This window comes from Orcinus orca, chromosome 2 (assembly GCF_937001465.1).
Source record: "Orcinus orca chromosome 2, mOrcOrc1.1, whole genome shotgun sequence".
Classification (NCBI taxonomy): domain Eukaryota; kingdom Metazoa; phylum Chordata; class Mammalia; order Artiodactyla; family Delphinidae; genus Orcinus; species Orcinus orca.
In genome coordinates, this window is record NC_064560.1 from 116,333,087 (window position 1) to 116,345,766 (window position 12,680).

The window sequence follows — 12,680 nt, forward strand, 5'->3', positions numbered from 1 at the left end:
AACAAATTTGATACTGTCATCCATTTTTCCTTTCAACAGCACTTCAATTTATAAATCACTTCTTTCCTAAAATATCAAGAGGGATTTGGACCATGCCCCTAAAGACAAAAATATTTAGTAGGAAAACTATCAGTTACCAAGACAGAACTGCTGTTGGCTATTTTATTCCCCCTTAAATCCTGCAAAGTCTTTCATACTCTTTTCCACAGTAATTCCTCTTAGAGTCTACTACGAGAACAACTTGCTTTAGCTGGTTGAATTAAGATAGAAAAATTACCAAGGTGTTGAACTATTCCTATTTCAAATTCACTTAAACTAAGCCAACAAGAGAAAAAATTTCATTTTAACTATAAACTTAACATATAAAATATCAGAGTCCAGAACAAAGAAATATGCCTCCTTACTTCTATTTCAATCAGTTTACATATAGTAATTAAGCAGGAGAATAATGTCAGTAGTATATAGGAGTTGGGCTGATTCATAAATGATTTTTACTAAGAAAGAGGACCTAGAATTTTAATCTTAAGCAAGGAGGAGAGAAAGGGCCCTCAGCTTGGCTGCAGCAGAAGCAGAAGCCCTCCAATCTTTTTTAAATATAAAGCAGCAGCCCTCCCACCCCCAAAACAGGGAACAACTACATATGGTTCCCTCCTCAGAGATATGCGCCCCCAGCTCTCAGCACACAACAGGCTGCACTTCCTCCTGTGCCCACCTTAACGCTGCTCTACTGGCTCAGAGTTCCACTCCCATATGCAGTATTCTTCAGCCAGCATTTCCATTCTAATGTTTTTGAATATCGTTAATCTCCTGAAGAAATCTCTAGCCCCATTAAACCATCTGTCAACGCTGTTTATCTCTAAAGTACCAGTTACAGGTTTTATTAGCGCTCTGGTTACAAAATTGCATGAATTTTCAGTGATTGTCCTAACCCTATCTTTACCACAAGCTCTATTATTTTCAGTGTTCAGTTTTGCAGAATGTAATGATTTTTAGGAATATATGTATCATGTTATAGCAGAAACACCTGATATATCTATAATCCTATCAAAACCACAAAGTTATATAAACAGCTGAGTAAACCAGCTTGTAACATCTAGGCCTTACCTGGTCTCTGGCTCACTGGTGGACTCCCATCAATTCCCGAGAGTATAATGGGAACAGAGCTCAGAGATGAAGTTGGTGTGGTCACCATGGAGGAAGATGCAGCTGTGGTCACCACGACTATGGAGGTGGAGGCAGTGGAAGCAACAGGAAGAGTTATGGTTGGAGGAGATGCTACCAAAGACTTAGGAAAAGCAACTGAAGCCACAGGGGTAGTTATCCCAGTCGTTTTGATAAGGTTCACAGTGGCTGTAGACTGGGTAGGTGTTACAAGGGTGCTGGTATTAGTTTCAGAGACCTCAACAACCCCTGCAGTGGGGGCACCAGAAGAATAAGTAGTTTCCTTAGTTCCCACGTCAGAAATAGCAGTCACAGGTGTCACAGCAGTAACATTCTCTAAAAACACTTGAGGGGTGGTAGTAGTGACAGCAGCAGTCACAGGACTGCACACCTGAACTGGCTCAGAAGAAACCACAGGTGTGACGACCATTACTGGAGAAGGTCTGATACTGAACTTCTGTGGCCCTGTTAGGGGTTGGGGTGTGCTAACTCCAGGTATCTTCTGTTGCAGGGCTCCAACTTTACTCATCACAAACTGTGTGAACACACCACCAGGAGAGGGTCGAGCCGCTGCAAATAAAAATTTGCTGGTCAAAAATCTTCAGTTCTCATATTTTATCCTTGTAGTGATTGTGTTTATCAACATATTGTGCACCACTGGGTCAATTTCTTACAGGTATTAAGAAATTTCTTACCTGCATTACACATGCCAATTTCCACCCACAGAAATCAAACACACCTCTCCACCCAAACCAAACCTTTAAAATTCTAACTTTAACAAAGGGATTGAAATTGGGTGTTCCTTCTGAAATTCTTTTGGTTATGCAATATAATCAAATTGCCAGGACACTAAAAAGACAGTACAGCAGCACACAACTTCATCATCTGAAACAGATGAAGAGACTGCACTCCTCCTCATTAGAAAGGACGCCCATACCCTTTCTCTCTGGGTGTGGATTTCTGCCTAGCTTCCAACTTAATACAACTGTTTCTCTGTGTGCTCTCTGAATGAATGAATAAAAACAGATGAAGAAAATAAGAAGTTGAAACTGTATTCCTAATTCTAATTTTAAAACTTTTTTCCATCACTTCCTCCTGTCCCAGCACCTCCACCTCTTTATTGCTGTCCTTTTACAAGACAGTAAAGTTTTGCATTTTTCTAAAATGTATAAAGACATTTTTTAAAAGAGGGCAGGGGGCTTCCCTGGTGGCGCAATGGTTGAGAGTCCGCCTGCCGATGCAGGGGACGCAGGTTCATGCCCCGGTCCGGGAAGATCCCACATGCCGTGGAGTGGCTGGGCCCGTGAGCCATGGCCGCTGAGCCTGCGCGTCCGGAGCATGTACTCCGCAACGGGAGAGGCCACAAGAGTGAGAGGCCCACGTACCGCCAAAAAAAAAAAAAAAAAAAAGAGGGCAGGATAAGACTATCTTTTTTAAAAATCACCAACTGAAGCTACTTTTTAAGAAAGAGGTAAAATGGGTTCTTTTTAAGGCAAGGCCTATCCTCCATCTTCACACAAGTCCAGCATTTAGCCAGAGATTTCAATTTCCTATTAGAGGAATAAAAATAGAGCAAATGACATTTTTACTTAACATTCCTAAATAGATCTGAAACAACAAAAAGAGGAATCCAGTAAACCAACTGTATATACTCTCAATGCTAAAACACAAATGATTTCAAGAAGGTAATTTTTTACAGACTCTAGCACTGCAATGTTAAACAAATGAGGTTTTTACTCACAGAACAGGGATGAATATAATAAAGCACTGTTTCCAAAATTCTATTTTACAAGAGCCTTCTACTCTAAGACTAATACTAACTCAACCCACTTTGATTTTGCTAGCTCCTTGGTTTCATTAGGTTCAAGAAACATACATATGACTGGTACCAAAAACACCAGTCCTCATAGGAAAAATAGTAAATTAGGGAAAGTATTTAAGAATATATCTTCCCTTTTGAAAAACAAAATTAAAAACCTAAGTCTTTTTCTACATTAATAAAACCAGTCTAAAAGTCTGGAAATAACTGTAAAACTAACTCAAATTCAGTTCATCTAGTATTGTAGGTCATCAGAAGAGTTACTAAAAAATTAAAAAATTCAGGCAAGATAGACATCAAGAAAAAAAATAATGCCAACTTCTATATTTCTCTAAGTTTTACAACCCCCGTATCTGTATCCACTGGCCCAGCACCAGGTTACAACCCTTTGGAAAACGTATATACAGTCCAACTTACCAATTGGTCTTTTCGCCGGGACAAATGCCTTCAGATTCTTCCCAGGGCGATTTGTTGTAGCGCTGGAGGAGGATGCCGTTTTGGAATTGGATGTTGAAGGCAACAGGGTACGTGGTTTCCTGGATGCAGCCACCTTGGCATTGGATGCTACCTTGGAGATGACAGTACTGAGGGTTGAGAGGTCCAGGACTGAGGGTCGCAACCTGCCTGTGATATAAGCAGCTAGCCTATTGGCTGGATGCAATGCCCCCATCTGTCCCAATAGCAACTTAGCCTGCGGGTAACTCTTACCATTAACCTGAAACAAGTGGCAAAGAGAAATTCTGTAAAGATAAAATTCTCTTGCTAACTCATCTCCCTTGACAAGGGTTTCATTTTTACCAGGTTTTAAAAGTCTGTTTTTCAGATTTAAAGGGAAAAAGAAATGGACTTTTTCCATTTGGTATAATCTGAGTATTTAGGAGATGGAAAAAAATGTTGTCATCTGATACTCTAAACTAATCTCATCTCCTTCATTTTGGTAGTTTGGAAACAGAGAATCTTAGAAACTCATCATACCTGCATCCTAGATATGTGTAAGATACAGTCAAATCTAAGGAAAACCATCCAATTGTTTTACTTGTCAACATGCAACTCTGGTTAAGCTATTAACAATCATCAGCAAAAAATATGAGTAACTGTGTTCCATGAAATCTGACAAGACCAGTGGCATGATGAACCCTTCTCATAAGCATCCTTCATACTTGAAAAATATATGGTGAGTCTACTTTAACTTATGAGAAAGCCACTGTTACAAATACCTAAGCCACAAAGTCACCTTAGTTTTCAATTTTCAAAAAACTCAACTTTGAAGATAATTGTCTTCATCTTTTGGACAAAACTTGGACTCAAGATAAATGCTAGTTGCAACTCATAGTAATTTTTTAAATTGTCAGAAGAAAATGAATCAATGAATGAGGTAAAGATTTTTCTCTACTGCCTGAGTTGACAGACCACCCCATCTTAGGCATGAGAATCATTTTTAAAAAAAGAAAACAAAAACCTCCCAAGTTTCTTACCCAAGTTCTCTATGTCATATTGCTAAGTGACTAGAGGAGATACCCTTTCCTGTCTCTCTTTTCCATCATTTAAAGGGGTGAGGGAGTGGAGTGAGGTGGGGAAAATCCTACTCTCTAAATTAATAGGGAACTGGTGAGGAGAATAGCTACACCAAGCTTCTCTCTCTTCTAAGACACAAAATTACTCTTTGCTACTTAAGTAAAATTGTTATTATTTCCAGAAAGATCAGGAATATCTTTGCCCCATGTTTGATACAAAGAATACGATCTTTCCATCCTAAAGTAAACTTTACTATATAGTCTTCCAGGTTCTGTGGAGTCTGGATCAGATACCCCTATCTGCTCCTTTGGGACTTGCTCTGAACACTACTCAGTAGCTCCCCCAAAGCATACCTTATAACAGTGGCCTGACTGCTTATGCAGGTTCATATTTTACAGTGGCTTTCTGAGTCCTACAGAGGAGAACACAAAATTTCTATGACTGTATCTGAGGGGCGTCTAATCTCACTAGAAATGATCTCAGGTAAGTCTCTGTTCTCAAAGTATCAATCAATAAATGAAACAAGGAGAAAACACTCTTCTCATCATTAAGAGTTTAAGAAATATCAACAGAAGCAGTTACATAGCAACTGCAACAGAAAGTTTTTAATTAAGTAGATCAGTCATAACAATGGAACAGACCTTAGCCCAGAGAAGCAGTTGAGCTAGTGAAGTCAAGTAACCTTAGCAATAAAGTCAGACACTAACCCACATTTGGTACTATGATATAAAAGTGCATTTGATATGTCACTGAACAAAAAGAGAAAAGCTTTTTGACTGTGACATTTTACCTCAGAACTTTTCTTTCCAAAGGATTTTCTAATGCCAGTATAATTTTACTAATATACCTGCCTGAATTACTTAACAGCAAGGATATAGATATTTGCCCTACAACAATGATTAGACTGCAAAAACTCTATGAATCAAATAAAGAAAAAATAAGTAAATTGTGGCTCATTTTTATATTTATGTATTTGAATAACACCATTCTAAATTTAAATTTTCTCCCAAGTTTCCAAACATACTGCCTATCTTAAAAGTCAGTTTCACCTTGTTTATTTTAAAAGCTGTCTGCTAATAATAATCCCAAGAACTAGACTGAATCCCTTACTCTCCTTGCTTGACTGTCAAAATATCACTGCAGTCCAGGTAATACAGTTTAAGAGCAACTTTCTAGGAAGACTAGAAAGAAAACTATAAGCCAATATAGTACTCTACCTTTCTGTTTGTAAATGTGCCAAAAATTCACCCTAGGTATGCATCTAACCTAGGCCTATTACAAAAAGAGGTAATGATTTTGTCACCCAGTTCCCAGGAAATGTGAAGATAAGTAATATAAGGCCCACAAAGGGTTCTGAAAAATCAAGGTGTTTCCTAAGTATAAAAAGGTGCTACATCCAGATTAAAGATAATTCTCACCTGGATAAGCCCAGATGTGCTTGAACTGGGTTTACGTTTATAGGCCACAAGCTTCCCTGCAGGAGAAAGCCCTGCATAAAAGGGCAGACCTTTGCCTCCATGTAATCTCTCCCTCACTGAATCCAGGGCATCTGTCTGCACGGGAGAGATATCATCCATTTTCCCAGGGGATAATGGACCGTCAGGAGTCTCTGATCCAGATTTCTCAGCCATATCATCTTGGTCTTGACATGATGGCATAGAGATTTTCACACGAGAAGAATAAACAGGAGGATTCTTTTCACCCCGGCTCTTTCGCTGAGAAGCCAACTCAATGATGAAGCTGCCCACCTTAAGTGACTGTGGCATGTTGCTATTGATGTGCTGCGATAAGATGCTCAAAATCTTGTTCCGATCCTCCTCCCAGTTGCAGTCTGAGATGATTTCTATCAGTTTGGTGGGACCGCCAGGTGACCTCTGATGCACATAGGAGGTAGAAGAGGATTCCCCTTCATTGCAGGAAGACTTCCAGCTCTTTTCTGATAAAGAATTGAAAGATATTTCTGTATCACAGAATTTTGTACTGAACTTTGAAAAATTTTTATTTTTCCTGAGTTCTCAGAAACTGCCAGGGGCATAGAAATTCAACAGTTGCCCAGTGTCCCATTCCCAGGTACTTTCAGTGGTAATTTGACACTCATAATTTGGGAATTTTCCATGAAAAAAAAGATTCCAGATAATCAGACTATAAAATCTTCACTATTCTGCTCACTGGGCTCTCAATAAAAGGGAGTCCCTCTTAAGACTGCCCTAAAAAGCCATTAACTATTACCTAAGAAAGTATCACCTTGCAAACAAAGTATATAACCAAGGTTAGGCTTATTTGGGATAGTGTACTTGCTATCCATATGGGCAAAGCAAAGATACTTGCAAGATGCTTTGTAATATGTGATGGGTAAAGTCAACCCTAAAGAACAGCAGCAAAAGAGATGGTGTTTGGTTTTTAAAAAAAAAAAAGTGAGCTCTATCTCTAGTTTCCACTGCAAATACTTCTGAATTACTTCTGTATCTCTAGATATGATTGCTCCACTTCTACATTTTATGCAAAACCACTCAAGTGTGCTTATATTCATGGCAACATATTAACTAAATGTATATTCACTAGCTAGATTTCTATAGCAGAATCTCCCAACCAATGTGCTATAGTTACAGATGTCAGGATACAGATCCCCTCAGCCTTCAGGGTGGTCATGTTAATAGGTAGCTTCCTCCACTTGCCCCGGTGTGCTAACAACATTACCATTTTTTGTGTTTATCATGCCATTAAAAAAAAGTTAGGAGGCACTGCTGCTTAAATGTCTGAAGTTTTAAAGAGCAAAACCAAAAACAAATAGTTAACTCCCTAGACACTACCCTTCACCATAGTAATTCTGGCAGTAGCCTTTACTAGATAAATCAGCAATACTCCCTCCTTTCTCCCTCTGTATTTCTCCAACTGTGGCAACTATTGAGAACACCAGGGAAAATTTCAGTAGCTAATGATGCCAATATTGCTGAGGTTTTTATACAAAGAAGTTTAAAAACAAAAATCACTGACTTCATCCTAAATGTTTCTTGCAACAACATACCATATCAACACCAACAAACTGTACTTCTTAGAACAGGAGTGAGAAACACAGCAAATAATTGGAAAAAAACTTATCTATCATCTCTATTTTTAGCAAAAACTAGAAACAGGGTAGGTAGACATGCTCTGGATTGGTAGCTTTGATTTCCCCCCATTATTAGTATAATCCACACCTATATAATATAAATACTATCAAATGATAAGACCTAGTTTTCATTCTGACCTTGTGATTTATCAGAATCGTCCTCCAGGTCACAGGTGATTGGTTTCAAGGGCTGCTGTTCAGAATCTGGCTCCTGACAAAGAGAGTAACACAGAAAATACTTCAATTCAACACATATTTAATATCAATAGAGACTAGGACATGAGAATTAAATTTCTCAAGGAAGCCTAAAACGGTAGAAAGATTAAAGTGCTCAAAGAACATCTTCACATCCACATGCACAGGTGCATTACTATCATATTATACAACCGTAAAAACAAGTAGTCTTGCTGTTTAATGTCCTTGACAGTGACTGAGTTACCAAGAAAGAATTAACAGTGCACTTCATAGTGTAATTCTAGTAAAGAAGGAAAAATATTTGATGTTTAATGAAACAAGTTTCAGTTATTTAGAAAATTCACCAATGTGGAAAGATGCAAATACTAATAATCACATTAATTAAAACCAAAAATGTTTAAACTTTTAAAAGTTACTCCAACATCAGAAAGAATACTTTTAATGACCTTAAGGGAATATTCTCTAGAATAGGCATGCAGAGAAACATATAAATTGATAGACACATTATGTAAACCTTCTCTGCCGTTCAGAATTATTTCAAATTATTCCAATAGTAATGCAAATTCTAATACCAGCAACAGGGAATCGGAAGTTAAAAAGAAAAATCTACGCAATAAGTAATTCACCTTTACACTACAGTTCTCAGGACTAGAATGACATGAGCCCTGCTGCTGAAACGATGGTGATGGTGATGGTGATGGTTGTCTCTGTTCCTCTTGTTTTCGTTCATACACTCGAACTCGGGCACAAGTCATCATACTTTCAAAGTACAAGTAGACTGGATCCTTGTCTTCTTCCCGAATCTGTAAGTTTCATACAACAAAACATTCCAAACACTGGGGAAAAGTCTCTGGGACTCCCAAAGGAAAAGGATGTTTAATCTTTGCTTCTATTACAACACTTAAAAAATTTAATGCAAACTTTAAAGTTAAATAGTACAATTACAGTTTGTATGTGCTGAATCTTGGGGCAGTTAGAAAGGATCTGGTTCTCTTTCAAGAAAATTCAGCACACCAGAGCAGTGCTTCTCAAATTATCTGCAGTGAAGGATAAATTTCTTAATTACCTGTCACACACAGACTGAAACTTTTGTAAAATAAATTACCAGAAAAATAAAGGCCAGGTCTTTCAGTATTAGATTTAATAGATAAAAATTTCTCTATCAACTTGTAGCAAAAGTTTCTCAACATCTACTCTCATTTTCGATACTTATTTCATCACAGACTAATAACAAACAGTTATAGATCAGCACTGTACGAGACCACACTGAATAGCACTGCACTAAAAGATCTTCTTCAATTTAATGGACTGTAAAGACTGAAATGGATTTATTAATAATCAGATATGCTTAAGCTATTAACACAAGAGAAGCATCAGCTCTTTTACCTATCATCTTCATCTGGTCATGCAAACGTTATTTTAAATCTTGAACTTTACTGTATATAAAGAAATTTGCTTTAAAAAGATCACAGTAATTTTTTAAACCTTCTCCCTAATGCTTTTCTAATAACGTGTACTACATACATCTTAATCACTCAATATTCTATACTACAGGAATAAGAGTACCTTTTGCAAGTCACGTTTAAAAAAAAAAAAGGCCCATCTTTATATGATCCTTCTAAAGAGAGATTTGGCTATCTTTAAGAATTACAGTAATCCTGCACAGGTCCACTTACACACCTTTTCGTCAACAGTAAATACTACAGTACTACATGATCCTCGGTTGGCTGAATCCACACATGCAGAATTATGGACACAGAGGGTTAAATGTAACGTTATATGCAGACTTTTGACTGCACAGAGGGTCCACACTCTTAACCCCTGTATTGCTCAAGGGTCAACCATACTACTATTCACTCTACTTTTAATGACATTTTTTAAAGTGCCATCAATTAAACTGACTAAATCAGAAAGGGAAATGGCTTGCAGACATATTACCTGAAAGCACCATGATTCACAGAATACAAACCAAAAATCTGGTTGAAACCCATCAACTTTACAAATGATTTTTGTAACTTTCAATAAAAGATGTTAACACCAAGCTTACCACAGGATTGGGTTTGGGAGTATATGCCCTTGCAGGTTTAATTCCAGTGAGCAGTTTGCCCTTTACAGTAGTAGATAAAACTTCTGGCTGAGGCAACAACAATGGTTTCATAGGCTCAATGACAGAAGGCGTTGGGATATAAACTGGCTCTGGATCTACTTCACCTTCTACTTTCACCCATAATGGGTAATGTCGAACAGGCTGTTCAGGCTCTGTTTCACATATAGCTTAACAAAAAGAAGGGTAAGATTGTTAGATGCCTTTGGCAACAAAAGTTCACTGCGGCATTGCCAAAACAAAATACACTCCTCATAAAAAGCACCAACTCATTAAAATAATCAAACAGATGCCCCCTAAGAAAACCTTTAGTTGCCCTCATGCACCTTAATTCATTCATCTATTAACCAAATATTTGTTGAATACCTATTATAAATCACATACTGTTTTAGACACTGGAGTGAAAACAGCTATGACTAAAACAAAGTTCTTGCCTTCAGAGTTTATAACCCATAGGAGAAAACAAACTAATAAACATATAGTATCAAGTAAGAAGAGCACCGTTGAACAATATAGCTGGGTAAATAAAGGATGAAGAGTTAACAGGAGATGCTATTATATTTAACATGGTCAGAAGAGACTTCCTCTAGTATCTTGGAAAGGTAATCATTCTATACTACAGTTTTTAATTTTACAAATAACAAATATTTATTGAACCTTACTATGTACAGACTCTAAGCACTTCATATGTTTTAAATCATGTAACTGTAACAATAGTCCTTGAGGTATTATTATTCCCATTTTGCAGAAGCTGAGGTTCAGGCAAGTCCATCAGTAAGAGGCAAAAGCAGGATCAAACCCAGTCAATCTGGCTCCAGAGCTGTTACTGTTGCCTTCTGATGACAAATTGTATTCAAAAGTTAGCCTGAACTCAGCACAGGAGCAAAAATACATTTAATACAAAAGCAATGAAACCTGACTGAGATGAAATCATACTATCAACAAGTTCTACAGAAAGGAAAATATGCATTGATTATTTAACCAAATTAAATGGAGGATCTAGGTTAATATGCTGCTGGCTTTATTCTTAAAGCAAACTGCCCAATCCCATCAAGAAGACAGAGAAGCAAACCTTGTTTTTTGAATTTCAATAGTCAGTGCTCTGAGAGGATATAGCTGATTCTGAACCAAAGACCCAAAATCTATGCCTAAAGTCACATAAAATGTGACTACGCAGCAACTGACACTTAATCAGACACTTAATCTTTTATAACAAAGCAGTATCCAAACCGCTACCTGATTTCATAAGAAGTACACCTGCTCTGAACATTAAGACCCAACTAGTAAAGAACAATTTTGCCCCGAAGTCTCCTAAGGCTAACATCATTCAGAGCATAACCACAAAATACTGAATAAAGGCTTAAAATAGGGAGGAAAAAACCTTCAGAGCTAGAATGTGATTGGGCCAATTAATTAGCTACTTAGCAGTCTCTGTTAACCAACTTTTATAACTTACCTTATTTATCACATAATTCACAAAGGCTGGTTAAACCCTAGTATTCATTCATGTATTCAAATATTTAAATGTTCACTATGTATCAGACTTTGTAGATACAGTAATGAACAAAACTGACAAAAACCCCTGCCTTTATGGAGCTTACATTTAAATTGGAGGGAAGAGGGTAAGGCAGGCAATAAACAAGACAAATAATGAAAATATGTTGGATTTTGATAAGTGCTTACGAGAAAAAAACAAAGCAGAGAGAAGTAAACAGTATGTTTAGGGAGTATGTATTTTGAGGGGGAGTGTTGCAATTTTGAAAAGGGTAACCAGGGAGACTTCCCTGGCAGTCCAGTGATTAAGACTTTGCCTTCCAATGCAGGGGGTGCAGGTTCAATCCCTGGTCAGGGAACTATGATCCCACATGCCTCATGGCCAAAAAAAAACCCAAAACATAAAACAGAAGCAATACTGTAACAAATAAAGACTTAAAAAAAAAAAGGTCCACATCAAAAAAAAAAAACTCTTAAAAGTAGTAATAACAATAATAAAAGGGTAACCAGGGATGACCTTACAATGAAGGTGGTGTATATAGAGCCTCTACCACTCATTTGGTTAAAGCTTTATTGTCTAGTTTTACAAATTATTTCACACACATATTAATTCTACTACAAAAATAAAAGCCTTCAGACAGGTCAAGTACTATTGTCTTACCTCCCTTAATCATGTTTCAACGATTTTCTAAGCCTCCATAAACTAATGATTATAATAAGTAAAGAACCTTTCTCATCTTTTTTTCTTTTGAAAATAATAACTCCTAAATATACAATACTTCAGAAGAAACCCTCTTAAAATGTCTGAAAACGTCCTAATTCCTCATAGAGAATCAAAGACAACGCTAAAGTTTCAATTGTGGATAAGAGGGAAAATGGTGGTTCCAATAAATAGGAGAGTTCACAAAACCTACTGAATTGAGTTCTGTTTAGGACATGTAAGATGGGAGTGACAGCAACATAGCCAAGTAGGGTAAGCAATAAAAATTAGGACTGTCATTGGCAGAGACTACACCTGAAGCCATGAAAATGGACAGCTCCACACAAGGGCCAAAACAACAGTCCACTTCCTCACACTACATTAGCCCGCTGTCCACTTGATTCCTTTACACAGCCTGGAATACAAGATAGAGCACTTCTCTGCTCCCCTCACAATACACTAGAGATACTCGTACCCCTTCATCTGAAACCCAGATAAAGGGAGCTACTAGCAAAGGCAGGATAAGGGGAGAACCAGAGTAGCATATATTCACAGAAACCTGTTTCAAGAAAGAATTAATATC

General features: G+C 37.5%; 1 protein-coding gene across 18 annotated transcripts in view; it reads right to left on the minus strand.

Annotated features, from left to right (window-relative positions):
- MGA (MAX dimerization protein MGA) overlaps window positions 1-12,680 on the minus strand; it is a 152,817-nt gene that overhangs the window by 20,682 nt on the left and 119,455 nt on the right. For 7 of the 18 annotated variants that reach the window (XM_033435717.2, XM_049706662.1, XM_033435718.2 and 4 more), the window contains exons 10-15: window positions 9,847-10,073; window positions 8,426-8,602; window positions 7,743-7,815; window positions 5,914-6,431; window positions 3,398-3,695; window positions 1,105-1,731 (exon numbers count right to left, since the gene is read on the minus strand). In XM_033435717.2, coding sequence (XP_033291608.1) covers window positions 1,105-1,731; window positions 3,398-3,695; window positions 5,914-6,431; window positions 7,743-7,815; window positions 8,426-8,602; window positions 9,847-10,073 — 1,920 coding nt within the window. Of the gene's footprint in view, window positions 1-1,104; window positions 1,732-3,397; window positions 3,696-5,913; window positions 6,432-7,742; window positions 7,816-8,425; window positions 8,603-9,846; window positions 10,074-10,093; window positions 10,740-12,680 lie in introns of those variants that run through there. The other 11 variants (XM_004273967.4, XM_033435720.2, XM_033435725.2 and 8 more) reach the window with 10 other exon arrangements.